Raw genomic sequence first — 15,690 nt, 5'->3', positions numbered from 1 at the left:
TGAAGGGGCTTTGGCCCCATCCAGGAGCTCACTGTGACTGCCAGTGGCTCCTGGATGCTCAGACAGGGAACTTTCCTTAACACTGAAACTGAGGCCTTTGAAATGTGCTTTGGGAGGCTCCCACATCTGTGACTGATTGAAGTGTTAGCACTGGTGAAGCTTAAGTGGTGTTTGATTCTTTGTGTTTTATTCTCCTCCTCCAAATGAAGCTACCCATGCATGCAACCTCAGCTGACTTATGCAGATAAGGTAGATTTGGCAGAGAAATGCATCCATATTTTAGGATATGACTGATTTAACTTGCTTTTAATGTTTCACAGTACTGAAGGAGCTCTTGAATTACTATTAAAAGCATTACTACAAAGGCACAAACCTCAGCCTTACCTTTCTTTGTAAAGTTCTGATAATTACTGAGGCTGAGTATTTTAGAATTTTGCACAGTAAAAGGTTCAAGATGCTTTTTTTATTGAAGAAGTCTGTAAAACCCGGTGACAAATCACAAAGCTTATGCACTGCAAACTCATAGTAAGAAACCAGCCAACATCATGCAGACAGTGAAATAAAATTATACATAAATATGGTAACTCCCATGCTCAAAAATCATGTGTCTATGTGTCTCTTTCCTTTTGACAATGGAAAACATTATTTTTTAAGATGCTTTACTGTTCATTAGTATTCCAGATTTTAGTTTTGCTTATTTTTGCTTATTCATTTTGTTTGGTACTGCTGTTGACATAGAAGGGATCTGGTACTTAAGTAGAAGGGGCATTGCCTGGGATATTCCAAGGAGCTGGAGACAGTGGGGATGCAGCAGAGTAAGGAGAGCTGCAACTCCCAGGATGTGCTGTGGTTGTGATTTGTGAAGCAACCCCTCTCGTGCTCCCTGGGGCAGAGAACAACGATTTCATGAATAACAAAACCACAAGAAGAACCATATGACTGTCCTTGCAAAACCTGCTGCCCAAAAGCGAGAAAGGAAAGAACCTTGTAAAACCAGCCGGGAAATGGCCTAAATGTGGAAATATTTCAGATCTGAGGTTCTTACAGTTGTTTTCTTTACTTAAAAAAAAGCATACATCTATGTGGGGAGGGAGAGGTTGCATACTGAAGGTTGTCTGAGCATACAGTTTTTTCTAGAGAAGTGGTATTCAAATAAATCCTGCCAAATCAAGTCTTGAAGAACTTGGCAGAGACAGCCAGAGCCTTCACCATACAGGGCTTTAAGGACTATTTGGAGAATACAGTTTTAATTAGAAATTGTACAAACATCTAGTGAGAATGATGAAAAACCTTTTCAGAGTAGCCCGTGATCCTGCCATGGAACCAGCCAGTTAATTTTAGGTTGTAACCAGTAGTTATTGCCAGCTAGGGAAAAAAACCCAGTAATATATTTTATCTCCTGCTGTGGCCCAGGTACACAATGCTGTTAGGAGCATGTAATGGAGTCATTATTGGGACAGCCTGTGGATCTATTACAGTAATTTTTGTACCAAATGCAGCACAGGCTTTTCTGTACAGGATGCCATAAAACCAGCAAGAGATTTAATCATGTATATTAATGGCTTCAGAGTGTCTTCCTGGAATTGTCCTTTGCTAGTTTATCATTTTTGGGTCTTCCTTCTGCAGTGTATGTCTTCATTATTGGTACTGCTTTGGGTAATCTAGCAAACAGATAATTTCTGCCATTAGATGCTCTTGGAGAAACTAATTTATGTAAGTAGATCATGGCTGATCAACTTCCACAGTCCGGCTCTTGTAATGAGTGGAAGGACTGGTACTGCTGCTTGTAGTTGTGTACAGGGCTGGTACAGCTGATGTGCCAGCAAAGCCATTCAGGGGAATTCACTGGTGCATTTTGGGCAAAATCAGCCAGATGCACTCACTCCACTGATTAAATTGTTAGTGCCAAGTCGCCTCATTTTCCATGGCATTAAAGAGAGATTGTTACAAACAGCGTGTAAAGTCCCAGTTCCTCCCGAAGGTACAGCAACTAACGAGAAGCAGCAGTTTGGCTGCTGGATCGGAGCCTGTTTTGTGGACAATCCTTGCTGGGAAGAAGCACTTGCTTTGTCTCTCGCCTGCGTGGTTCTCACATTCGCAGCAATTACTGCCTGAGTGCCGCCTGTCAGCTGCTCTCGCTTGGCTCTCCGTTCTGGTTCGCAGCTTTCTGATGTGGGCCACTGCCACATGCAGTAATTCTTGTTGTTTCAGGGCTGTAATTACAAGGGGATTTGGCTTCTGCCTGCTCTGGGCAGGAGGAAAGGTGGCCAGTGCTGCTGCTGCTCGTTCCAGACAGGTCTGTAGATCAGAGATAGGCTGGCAGCCGCCAGCCCCTGCTACACTGGAGGTATCCAGCTGCATTTGGATGCCGTGGCACATGAGCCGGCTGTGGCACGGCCGGGTTTGTAGGATGTGGCCGGTGGATTATGCGGGTTTGTAGGATGTGGCCGGTGGATTATGCAGGTTTGTAGGATGTGGCCGGTGGATTAGCGATGCTCCCGTTCCCCGCAGTGCCCAATCGCAGAGCGGTGCCGCAGCAGGCGCTGCCCTGCGCTCCCACCGGGGCTGGCGCTCGCAGCCGGCTCAGGAGCACCGAGCGCTGCCGATGTTGGAGCCCGAAAGCTGAGCGGGCTTGCAATGACTATGTCAGAACGCGCAGGACACTCGGCAGAGCGGTGAGTAGCAGCACGCAGCATTTTGCGTTTGGCTTTGAGGCAGTTCTGATCCCGCTGTTGGAAGCAGGAGGGATCTGCAGCCCCCCGAAGCATGACTAATCAGTTCGCTAAAATGCTGAGCACCCTCGAGTTTAAAGCATTTCTGCCCTGTTGTTAACAGGGACAAGTGATGGTTCGTAGCATTTATGCGAGGTGTGTATTTTACCCAGGTCTTAACTTGGCTTGGGAGCTGCATCCTGTGCAGGTTTCCTTGGAGTATGAGGGAAATTTGCTGCTTGTGGTGCTGCTGTGGGTAGCAGTGTGTGTTGTTATTCCAGAAAAGATGCCAATAATTACAGTATCTTGTTTCTGCTTTGAGCTTCAGCAGTGGTTTTATTCTTTGTCATCTTTCTGTTTCAAAGGAGCATTTTGAAAAGGTTTATTTGTATTGAATGGGGTAATTCTGCTGCATGACAAGAAACAAAAAAACCAAAAAACCCAGGTAAAATGCTACTAGTCTAAATATTTTAAAACAGGTGAAGATGTGCTTTATTGTTAAATATATTACTTGGTTCAGGGACACAGATTTAAAACCAGAAAGGTAGGAGTTTTAATACAATAAGCAATAATTGACCGAGTTTTAATAATTAAGCAGGGCTCAGAATAGCTCAGAGGAGGCAGACATGATATTGCATTTTGTATGAGGCGGATGCCAAAACTTGGTTAATCAATGCTTGCAAAGCACTCACAGAGTGTCTTGGGTGCAAAAGGATTTGCAGTGGAGCTGAAGTTGAGATGACAAAGCCACTAGGAACAGTGTCACATAGTGTTTGTCTCAAATTTAGTCCTGCTTTTTGTATATATAATTAAACTCTATTTCTTTGCAGTCATTATTTGTGAAACCAAAATCAAACCACTGCTGCAGTGGGTGGTTATTACTGATGCTATCTGCTCGTGCTGTGCTCCCCTGCCTTCTCCTTAAGATGTTATCAGGACTTTGCTTTCTGGTTTTCCTTTCAGCATTCTGTGTTGTGCTACTTTTTAAGGAACTAACACAGTTTCTAAGTCACAAGATAGATCACATTAGTTAGAGCTGTTCAGAATCAGGAACATGGTGAGGATTTGTTTGTATTTTGTTAGAGGATGTTTTCTACATGCTTGTATACAATATATTAGTGCGGGGTAGCTCTTTGATCATTAGATGCAGATGTTTCAGTGTCCTAACACTGCCTAGGTGACCTTAACTTCATTAGTGCAAGGCTTTATTGTTTCTTTTGTGGATTTTTTTTTTGTCCAGCAGTTCTGGTGGTGATGAACTTGGGCCAAACTAACTCAGCTGGTCTGTATTATCCTATTGCCAATAATTTAAAGACCAGCTGAGAAGCCTTGTGACAGGTCAGGCTGACATCTGAATGTTGTAAAGGAGAAAAGTACAGCCAGAGTAAGTAACTGAGAATCTTCTGACTTTGAGATACCACAGTAGTTTATTCTGAGTGCAGTGGCACTTCTCAGAGACAGTGATGTTCCCACAAAGATGCACAATGGGAAGTGTTAACCCACCTGTGAGTTTGTAGTGGTTTGTTGGTGAGGCGCCACTCTGAACATGAGCTGAATGAAGGCAGATGCTCCAGCAGCAGTTGGTGTAATATTCTGATGCAGATTGACAATGTCTCATCCCTAAAGTGATAACATGATCATGATGTCACCAGCTGGAGTCTGGCAGCCTTACAGTGAGATGTGCATTGTCACCCAGTGCTTCTGTGTTCCTGCTACCTGAGCTCATCAAATTGCTGTGCTCCCACATGGCAAATTCAGCATTTCCAGGTTCTTACCATAAAGTGTGTGCAGTTTGTTTTGGTTTTTTTCAGAAAAAACCTTCCGTCTCTTTCACATGTTACTTGGTGAAAGCATAGTTAAAAAAAAACTCCAAAACCCCAAATCCACAAACATAATAGGAGTCACTTTCACTTCTTGCAATCACTAAAGATAAAATAGCAGGTTATGCAAGGGAATAAATCTGGGTTTGAGGAAGGGAGGTTCAAGTGCAGCAATAATGCACTGGTAGGAGAACAGATGTGCTGAGCTTGTCTCTTCTGGCAGGTCATCCACGTCAGACCTCAACGTGGCACTGCGTGAATGTATGGCAGCTCTGGATTTATTTCTTAACAACAAGTTCTCAGATGCTTTGGCTTCTCTACAAGCAAAGTAAGTTGATAAGACTTCCTACTTTTTCTCTGTTTATTTTTCTTTTCTTCACCATCTCTCAGGAGATTTTGACCAGACAACTGGTTCTGTTTGGCTCTCTGTTAATAGTTGATAAGTCTTTAGGGTTTTGGTTCAGAAGGGAGAGGTAAGTTAATGTGTAAAGTTTTGGGGAAGACTGATAAGTGCTTTACACTCGTGTGAGTAAATAAAATATTGTTATTTACTCACACGAGTGTAAAGCACTTATTTGTCCTCTAAAATTGATGTCCTCAGCTGTAATGCAGTATGTGAGATTCTTTCTCCTGGAAGAGTAAAAACCATCTTCTGTCACATTTTATTTTTGTCTTCTTTCCCATATGTTTCTGCACACTGTGAGAATCTGAATAATTATAGTTGTATCTCTAAATGAGCAACTGACCATCACTTGAAGGTTTGAGAAACATTAGGTACGAACTCTTTCTTTGTTGTTGTAACCATTTGCAGAAACTTTCTCACAGCTTGTTTTGCAATTCAGTGTTGTGGTCATGCACTCTGTTTCCTAATTATGTTGCAGCCCAACTTGTAATGAGTGGCCCAGCTGCAAGCCATGAGGTCATGAAATAGTTCCTAAAAATTGTTGTGTCTTTACAATGTCTGTGATCTGTCATACCCTACAATGTCTGTGATCTGTCATACCCTGTCCTGAAGTTACCTGTGTTTTTGGCTTGTTGAAGTCTGTGGTTAATTTAAATTTCTCCCCCACCCACCCAATTTGCTCCATTTATTTTTGAGCCACCAGCAAATTGCATCATGCCTTCTTTCAGGACACTGGAATATGAAAGAAGTAAAATTCATAGTGTGAATTTGATATACACCAGGGGTAACTACAAGGAATGCTGCATATCTCCTTTGCTGAGGTATCAGCCTCAGATTTGATGCCAGAATCTGTAGTTTAGCCATGTAAGTACACTCTGGGAAAGAGATTAATGATAAATTGTAGCATCAGCTGTTTAAGTAATGCTGGGTTTATTCACAGCAAAGTTGTTTAGGGTTTATATATCATCAGAAGATATAATAAAAATGGTAAGAAGAATAACTGTATTTTCATTAAATCCTGACAGTAAAGCCCCTGTGCCCATCTGGGAAGGCTCACTCAGTGCTTAGCATAAAATAAGGGGATATTTTATTGCAGCAGGTTTCCAAAGTACTGCAAAAGCTGGTGAGGCTATGGATTGCTTTTTTCTGTAAATCCATTTTTCTTCGGTTGCATATGGTTTTCATTCAGCTTTTGTTGGGCTCTGCAGAACATATTTCATGAGCTGATTCTCTTTTTGTACCTGACTCTATTCCACACTGCAAAACCATTTTGAAACTAATTTTTCATTTCAGCCTGTTGTTATGAGGAGGCCCTTATTCCCGTTGCCTTTGGCACTGAGGGAAATAGAGACTTATGATCTTTGTGAGTGCAGTGAAGAAACAGGATGGTGAATTTCCCCACAGATGAAATCCATTATGGACACACTCCATCTCTTTAGGAATGAAAAGAGTTGTAGAGTGGGCACATGGGGTAGTCCTGAGTATTTTCTTTCAGAGCCACCAGTTCCTCACTGTTCCCTTTTGGTGTGCTGAGATTTGAAATTAGTTTTCACAGTCCATAAACATACTATCAGTGTTTAGAGAAATGCTTCTCAGTTTTTACATGCTTGTGGAAAATTTAATATCTTAGATTTTTGTGGCTCTAATGCTTCTGGTGTAGGAGATTCTCTGCTCTGTATTATGTTAATACAGATTCACTAAATAACTCACATTTGACTTCACAATAAGTGTATTTTCAACTAATATGTACCACGTGAAACTGACAGCAGATTTGGCACAATGTGAGAGGCTTAAAATCAGAAGAGCTTTCCTAGCAGCTTAAAAATAAATATCTAAGGATGGTGTCTAGACTTGTGTTGAGGTAAAGCTCTTTTTTTCCTGTTAGAAAAGCAAATTCATCAAAAAGAAAAACAAATCAATTTTAAAGAAGAGATCTCATTTCATAGAAAAAATCCATCTGGTGTTTTTGCCTCATGTTATGTAACTTTTCTTGTTTCCTGAACTACCATTTAGCTTTTAGAGTCAGTTTTCATTATTATTAACAATCATTGTACAATAGTGGGTTCTGATTATGTCGTGCTTTCTGCAGGAAGTTTAATTAAATTTCTCTTTTATGTGGAGTACTCACACCGCATCCAAAAACTCTTAAGAAATTCTCAAAGTTCAGTCACCAAGCACAGCAGTGATTTTCAATATGTGATGTGTTAACTGTTAACATGCATAACACTGAAACTGTCCAATCACTGGAGCAGAGGGAAAAAATCTCATCTTCCTTCTCAGCCCTGAGCCATGCAGTAAATTCATTAAATGCTGATTGGATTTTAGCCCTCATGTAATTGCAAACAGACAATAATAAATCAAGGGTTGATTCTGGTGAGATGTCCCCTTCCCTTCCCAAGACAAATGCTTAATATTTTGATAATTATCCTGAAGGAAAACATTGCATAATCACCTGATAGTTTGGTGATATCAGATCCATTGGGAGAGTGGTAAATAAGATAAATTTGTGACAGAATTATATGGACCATTGGATGAGGCACACCACATGTGTTGCTGCTTGCAATATTAAAGTAATAATAAGACAGTGATTTGTTCCAGGCAGTTGACTCTATTCTGAAAATAGACTCCAAAAAGCACTTGGTGTTTTTTGGTGGAATATTAATTGTAGAATGACTGTGCTTTGAAAGCTTTCCCTGGGAGCTGATCTCCCAAAGATCAGGTGTGATTGTCAAATGGAAAGTGGTGAAAGAACAGGAGGAAGCACACCCAGGCAGAGTGAAGCTCTAGACAGTGAATGGATAATTATGTTGCTTAAAGCTTGGGTTAGCTATTTATTGTAAGGAATGTTATGAACAAGAACAAGGTTGTTATTTCTAGGGAGTTTATTTTTTTATACTTGAGATCTGGAAGAACACAACTTTTATAGTCTTTGTAAGTAAATTAATTGCAAGCAAAACCTAACTAAACTGTTGGTTTCTTCTCTTTGCTGGAAGAACTTAGCAGATTCTGAACTTTGGAGAATGGCTTTGGTTAAAAAGGCTCAGGGGTTCCCTGTTGAAGCACAGCTTTTTGTCTTGGCCCATCCTGGTGGTTTGTGCTAACAAAGGAGCTACAGTGGTGGCTGACTGGAGAGGTGTCCTTGCTGGTTGTTAACTTATTGCTACTGGGGAGTCTGCAGGAAAAGGGTTTTTATCAGAAATGTTGGTTCATCAATGTGAGCATTTCTGTGAAAGCCTGTGCCATGGTCTGGTGGGATGTTCAGACATTGGTGGAACCTGGAATCAAAGATGAGGAAAGCCTTTGGGCCCTTGTGACCACGTTCTCCTGATGCAGGTTTGATTTGGGCATTGATCTCTCACTCTTGAGCCCTCCTGGATGAACAGACTCTTGACTGGTCTGTGCAGAGTCTGTCTCACTCTGTGCTGTTGGATTTAAGTGTTGGAAGCACCTCGATACTAAATCAAAATATGGATTTGAACCTGAGGTTTCTGTAACTTAGGAATGCATGTCCTGTCTGCTGGATTACTTTTAAAGGATCTGCAGAAAAGATTTTGAGTGCTATTTTTCGCAGAAGATTACTAGCCCTGGGTTAATTCTGAGGTTAAACCAAGGCAAGATGTTTGATTTTCATACTTCAGCTGGAAGGCTGTGACTGTTCTCACTTAAGCACTTGTTTTAGAGCAGGAATAAAAGTGTTCTCCAGCAGCTCCAAGAAAGGGCAGTGCTGCAAGATGACAATGATTGCACCATAGCTGGAGAAGAGGCATGTGGCAGAACTCCATACCTGCCTAAAGATATTACTTATAATCCTCTTTTTCAGTCATGTGATACCAATTACTGGGATAAGTCATTAATCACAATACTAGTTGCATTCATGTCATACAGGCTTGTTAACTCCAACAAAGTTCTGAGGAAATTGCTGCTGAGGAATCAAAAGAAGAAAAGTAAAAAGATAACAAGTTTCATTCTGGAACCATCCATATGAAACCCAGGCCTTAAAACTCCTGGGAATACTCCAGGATGTAGCTGGCAACTTTAATTGAGTGGTTAATAGAAATAGCATAGATAAATTGCATTTCTGCCAGCATCCCCACCCCTGAAATAAAAAGAACAAATTTGAATGTTGCTAAATACCAGTTTGCTAATGATAGACATTAATTATTATCTCCTTTAAATATTAGAATTAAAATAGATTAAACCATTGATTTGGGAAGGGGTGGTTTTGTTTCAGAAACAAATTACTGGAGAGGGAAATCCCTCTTTACCACATGTATGTGAAAAGTACCAATTTTCCTTTTAGTGCAGTGAATTTAATGTTTACCTGCTTTGCTTTAGAAAGCAAATTTCTGTAATTTTGAAAGGGTGGTATTTCAGTCACTTCCCTGTGTTTTGAATTTGAGCCTCTGGAAGGGTTTTGGTTTAGTAAATACAAGATGAAGTGTGTTTTTCTGTGCCCAGTGAGGCTGATGAATAATCTAATGAACAGAAACACTTCATCACGCTGGCATTTTAGTGTGTTCAATTTTTTCTACTTTACATTATCAGTCTACTGAAAGAATCATGATTTACAAGGCCAAGAAAGAGCTGTCCTAACTCCACTGGATTTTAAAGTAATTTCTCCATTATCTATCTGTTCTTCTTAGCTTGCAAATGAGATGGATGGTGGCACAGTCTGGGTCTCATAGACTTATGGAACCAGGATATTTCCCAAAACAGCTTTTCTGCTAGATTGGCTTAGATGGTGAGGGCAAGTAGGAATTAAGGACAGCCACAGAGCACAGGCTGCAGTGAAGTTTAAAGATGTGCACTGCAAATTCCTTCAGTGCAGGCATCCTGCTCTGTGCCCTGTGTGTTGGAAAAATCAGCCCTTTGTCATCACTGTGAGGGTTGGGAAGCGCAAGGCCCAAGTCACCACAGTGAATTATTAGATTGTTGATTAATGTAGGATTATCTGAAATTATCCATTAAATTTTCTTTCAATCCAGTCCAGATACCAAAACTTAGGGAGGAAAGTGTATTTCTGGGGTGAGTAATTACATCAGTTGAGGTGTCTTTAAAGTCTGGCTTTTCTCCTTAAAAAACCTGACAGAATAAGAGGAGATGAGGTTGGAAGGCACCTCAAAAAGTCATGTACTCAAGCAGGGCCATTTTGAATGTCTCCAAGGATACAGACTTTACAACTTTTCTGGATGGTGTGTTCCACTGCATGGTCACCCTGATGGTAGAAGAGGTGTTTCCTGATGTTCAGCCAGAGGCTCCTGTGCTTCATGTTGTGCCCATTGCCTCTGATCCTGTTCCTGGGCACCAGTGAAAAGAGCCTGGCTCTGTCCTCTCTGCTTCCTCCCCTCGGGTATTTCTAGATGTTACAGGAGCCCCCTGAGCTTTCTCTTCTCCAGAACAGTCCCAGCTCTCCTGGCCTTTCCTCACAGGAGAGATGTTCCAGTCCCTTAATCACCTTCCCCTCCCTGCTCCTGAGTGTGTCCATGCCCTGAGGAGCCCAGAGCTGCACTCCAGGTAGGGCCTCACCAGGTGTGCAGAGGGAAGGAGCTCCTCTCTCATCCTGCTGGCAGCAGCACTCCTCTTCATGCAGCCCTGTCTTTGTCAAGAGCACGTTGTTGGCACACACCTTTCTCCTTGAAAGAAGAAGAAAATGAAGAAGCACCTGAAGTAATCACATTGAGAACAGGTGTGCTGAGGGTGGAGATTTTGAAAGGATATCCTTGTTTGACTGCAAGTATTTTTGAATATTCCCTGCCACACAGACCTATCTGATCTGTTCCAGAGTGTAAACAATGGAAATAGCAATTCTTGCTCCTTAACAATATTTGTCTTAAGTTGTGCTATTTGTCAGGGTGGATTAGCAAGGTCTGCAGAGAGTTTCTGTGTCAGAAATTTATCTGAGCTCGCCCTTCAACATATTTCTCAAGTCGTCCTTATTAGACCTTTGTGCCTGAAGATATTTTGATTCACTTGCAGAGAATTACACCAGACACAGGTGAATGCTCTAAATGTGTGCAATATATAAACCCTCTTTCCTGTCAGAGGAAAGGTGCGAGCAATGGCTGCACATAGGAATTAATTGTTTTCCTTGAACTGGTGCCAAAGTTTTTTACTTTCTGCCAACGTGGCACTGTCTGAAACCCTAGAGAATAATATTTAAGTTGAACAGATTGAGATGGAGGTTTGGCAGAAGGGGTGAGGAGAAAAATGCTGCACTTTTTGGTATAGAATTTAATGCTTCTGGTGAAAAGATCTGTTTCAAGGAGATTCTATTTTGGCCATGGTTAAAGTATTGTGTTACTTATCTCCTTGAGCATGTGCTGAGTAACTGTCCAAATTTAGAAGAATATCAGCTGTATTTGTGTCATATATTATAACATTCATTAGATAATAAAAAACCCCTACCAAAATCAACTCCCCCATGATTCTATTGTTTCTGAATGATGAGCCATGTGGTTAACTCCTGTGCTTTATATTTGTTAAATATCTCTCCTCAGCTCAGAATTGATACATTTTAGCAGAGTATGGAGAACTGTAGACACAATTTCTTGTACAAATCTCAATCTATTACTGTTTCTTGATTATTTTGCATGTTCTTTGTGTTTGATTTCTAATTCATTTAGACCTTGTTCCCATGAGGCTGATGCATTTCTAGTATTGAGTATTTGCTTTTTAAAAGCAATAATACAATCCAAACAGCTGTGCTTTGCACCTTGTGTTTTCTTGCAGAACTAAAGACAGCATGTATCATGCCCTGACCTATGCCACCATACTGGAGATGCAAGCTATGATGACATTTGATCCTCAGGACATACTGAATGCAGGGAACACAATGAAGGAAGCTCAAGCCACCTGTCAAAGGTAAGACTGGAGCAATTCCCTCAGTAAATAGTTCCTGCTTGGGAAAGTTTTGAAAGACTACTGGATACAAAAGGAAATGTAATCTCACAGAAATCACAGGAAAACTGAGGTTGGAAGGGCATCAGGAGGCCATCTAGTCCAGCCTCCTGCCCAGAGGAGGATCACAGCTCATAAATGAGGGTATTCAGCAGTCTAGTCTTGAAAACTCAGTTTACCACAATATCTGATTTTTCTTGTCAGTTAGGATTTGTCTTACCTGTAGTCCTGGTTCTGCAGTGTCTGGAAGTTGTTTACAATGTTCAAACACTGCATAATGTTCCCATGGGTGATAGTTGTATTGCAGTTGTCTGTCTGAGTCAACTGTGCTCCCACTTTTGCACCCACATTCACCCATAGACACAAAAAATAAATCAAAACACCCTCTTATCCCTCTCCTTCATCAAGACAGATTTCTGTGCATGAAGGGGAAGAGACAGATCCCAGAGGACCACGTTGGCTGAGTTCTCTGTGGACTGTGCTGAAGTTTGTGTGTGTGGGGAGATAACAGGGGGCTGGTGAGCACTGGAGGCATGTTAGAGACTCTGAGGGTGGCTGGCTGAAAGATATGGTTCTCTTTTGTTGATGCTCCTTCTTCAGAATGTCCAAACTGACTTTTTGCAGATTTAGGAAGAAATCTACTGTAGCTGATTCTATCAACAACCTTGTGCATAGGCAAAGCCTTGAACACTTCACTGAAGGTAACATCTTTCACATGGGTAATGTTTTCCTTTTTTATTTATGCAGCTTGAATCCTGTAGAATTGTTCACTCAGTATGTGCTTGCAAACTGTGAATTCACTGACAAAATCACTGATCTGGATTTGCTAGACCAAATGTCAGTGTTTTGGCCATTGCTGTGTAACCAATACAAAATCACTGGTCTTGTTGCTTTCTGACTCAGCACTCCCAAAAATTGCTGGGTAAGGAAATATCTAGAAATAAGTATTGAAATGTCTGTAAAGGTTCTAGATCCCGGAATTTATGGAAAGCACCAGAAAAATTTCTGCAAAGTTTCTGTAGCTGCGTGTCATTTCTGTTTGGAGTTACATCAGTAGTCTAGAACTGAAACACCACAGCAAATTTGGAAAATATTTTTCTCAGTTTGAGCTCTGTGATCTTATTCCTACATTAATGAGCTAAGTGGTTTTTAATTACTTTCTGACTGATTGATTTGTTTTCTTCTCTCTGTGTGATGTTAGAGGAAATCCATGCAGAAATTTGTTATGCTGAATGTTTACTTCAGAGAGCAGCACTCACATTCCTCCAGGTATGGATTCCTGAATGGCTCTTGGGGGGAAAAATATCATGCAGGTTTATTTTCCTAAATGGACTGGTAGAAGACTATAGTTTGACCTAATGGATCTTTCAGCTGGATCAAATCTGGATTTTATCTTGGCTATCTGGTGGATATTAGAACGTTTAGTTTTCCCTCATGATTACTAAAAAATACTTATCTCAAGACATATAGTGCTGAGTGCCCTATGACACCTTTCCCCACTCCCTTTTGGATGTGTGAAATGTAACTGCAGCAAGCACCAATTTTTAAATAATGTTGGGATATCAGATTTAAAAAAAAAAACGTAAAAGGTGAGATGGTCATTGAAGTTGTGCTGGAATACAAGCAAGACTTTTGTTTGAGTCTGGCTGGTGTTTCCTTTCCCAAGACTGCTTTCTCACTGGTTTGTTCTTGAGCAGCAATTATGTTCTGCATAGCTATTAGGCTCCACACATGCTTTCTCCTTAACATTGCTGTCTGTCTTTAACAAAGGGGAGCTCTCCCTCTTCTTTGGATTTTATCTGTCTGTCCTAATGAAGCTTGATTTGTTTGATGGAGCAGCATTAGCAGTAATTGCTAGGGCTCCAGCGTGCAATTTTAATTGTTAGTCACAGTTGAAATACTGATTTTTTTTTTTTTCTTGATTTGGCTGTACTTGGTGTATGAAAGTGGGCCTCTTCATCTACCAAGGGGATAATAAAAGCCACAGTCAGAAAAAGGCTGCTGCTTCTTGGCTCAAGGGTGCTGATAGGAAATGGAATGCAGGTGGTGCTTTTATAGTGTTTGGGAGTTGCCAGGTGGGCTCTGATTTATATTGCTTACAGTTTATGAACCATGTAACCTTTTTCAGCCATCTGCTAAATCCCTCTGCTAGAAACTATTGCTTCATAGCAACACCCATAATCAGGGGAGCTTCTAGTAGTTTCTAGAGTGCTGATGATGGACTTTGAAATGACCAAAGTGTAGCTGTCTGTTTCCATTTTCCTTTGGGATGAGTAGCCAGTTTGAGTGAGATCTGAAACTATGGAAGGAACTTCCAGAGTTCCACTGTTAAGGAGAACTACTCTGTTATGTCAATAGAAAAGGAGCATTTTAAAGCAGTGTCTCTTGGTTTTAGCACTATTTTTCACAGATACCTGTTTATGAAAATGTTTATAGAGAAATGAGAATTAAGAGTACAAAAACAATTTCTTGTCCTCTTTTGCAAAGGTCTCTTTGCTTCCTGTTCTCTTCTGTGTTTAATTTTTCATGAACACATGAACCAGTTTGAAAAATTAAACAGAGGTACTTGATTCCAACAGCTACTAAAGTGGGTTAGTTTTGATGCTTAGTAAAAATGACCAAATCCAGTTGAAAACACATGAAATCTAGTCTCAGCATTTTTCAAGGGCTGAAAAATTCTCATATTGGCTATCCCTGTTGTTGGTGTCAGTCTAAGTGTAAAAATTTTAAAGCCATATTCCTTCCTTGTTCCACTTTCCATTCAAAGGAAAATATAACTGAACCTTTATGGCTGGACCCCCCAATATACTGTACTTAGTACATCTCATAAATTCCTCTAATCCATACTATTTTCTCCACAGTGCTCTCTTAGGATTTTTCTGTGATATCTTCTGTTAAAACACATGTAGACTCTCTGAGTTAAAGTAACAGCAGACATCAAAACAAACCAGAGTGATTGATTATGTAAGTGAGGCAAGAAAGTGCCTCCAAAAAGTTATGAAACTAAAGACCCTCTAACTAATGGTCCCCCAGATACTTTGCTGTAATTTAGCACTTAGTTATAGCTTATCATGTAACATGTTATCTTCCTAGTATGGATCTCATGTGTATATATGAATATTCAAACCAGAAAGAGCATATCCTGCATAATTTTACTGACCCTTCTTCACTCTTAAGACATGAACCTCTGTTCTGCAGACTCTTGAGGACAGGCAGTTTACTGGTGAACATTTCCTGGCTCAGCACCAGATACATCCTAACTACACTCAAGTAGAAATGAGAGAAAGCCATTTTTTTGAGAGAACCCCAAATGTACCTTAGGTGACATCTATTAGCTGAGTCCCTGTGTTCATTAATGCAAATTCAGATGGTTCAAAGGTGACAAGAGCTAAACTGATCGCAGAAAGCATTAAAATAAAATACCTGTGTCTAAACAGAACAAAAAGTATTTTAATATAGAGAGGAAATCCTGAATGCATGTATTATATCTTAGAGGCTTGTATTGTCTGTGTCATGCTGGTTATGTTCCAGGTGTGTATTAATCTTCAGAAGACAAAAGCCCTTTATAATGCTTACAAATTCATATTGCTGCTGTGTTTCCATTCCAACAGGATGAGAATATGGTCAGCTTCATAAAAGGAGGCATCAAAGTCCGAAACAGTTACCAAACCTACAGGTGAGTCAGAGGGATGATCTCATTAAGTGCACTCTAGCAGTAAAAAGTGCTGCTGGTGAAATCATCCAATTCACAAATTCATTACTGTTGTGTTTACTGAGTCTTTATGATGGGCCTCACATCTACAGGTTCTTCCTTTGCATAACAAAGGACATGAGCATTATGGTTATTTGGATTGTGGAG

At 40.6% G+C, this 15,690-nt stretch overlaps 1 protein-coding gene across 2 annotated transcripts in view; it reads left to right on the top strand.

The window, feature by feature from the left end:
- TTC39A (tetratricopeptide repeat domain 39A) overlaps positions 1 to 15,690 on the top strand; it is a 43,928-nt gene that overhangs the window by 5,201 nt on the left and 23,037 nt on the right. The window contains exons 1-6 of one of the 2 annotated variants that reach the window (XM_059478531.1): positions 2,618 to 2,675; positions 4,755 to 4,859; positions 11,664 to 11,795; positions 12,456 to 12,532; positions 13,033 to 13,100; positions 15,443 to 15,507. In XM_059478531.1, coding sequence (XP_059334514.1) covers positions 2,638 to 2,675; positions 4,755 to 4,859; positions 11,664 to 11,795; positions 12,456 to 12,532; positions 13,033 to 13,100; positions 15,443 to 15,507 — 485 coding nt within the window. In that variant the 5' untranslated portion in view covers positions 2,618 to 2,637. Of the gene's footprint in view, positions 1 to 2,617; positions 2,676 to 4,754; positions 4,860 to 11,663; positions 11,796 to 12,455; positions 12,533 to 13,032; positions 13,101 to 15,442; positions 15,508 to 15,690 lie in introns of those variants that run through there. The other variant, XM_059478532.1, reaches the window with a different exon arrangement.

The sequence above is a fragment of the Ammospiza nelsoni genome, chromosome 9, assembly GCF_027579445.1.
Source record: "Ammospiza nelsoni isolate bAmmNel1 chromosome 9, bAmmNel1.pri, whole genome shotgun sequence".
Taxonomy (NCBI): Eukaryota; Metazoa; Chordata; class Aves; order Passeriformes; family Passerellidae; genus Ammospiza; species Ammospiza nelsoni.
This window is presented reverse-complemented; position numbering and strand designations above follow the sequence as displayed.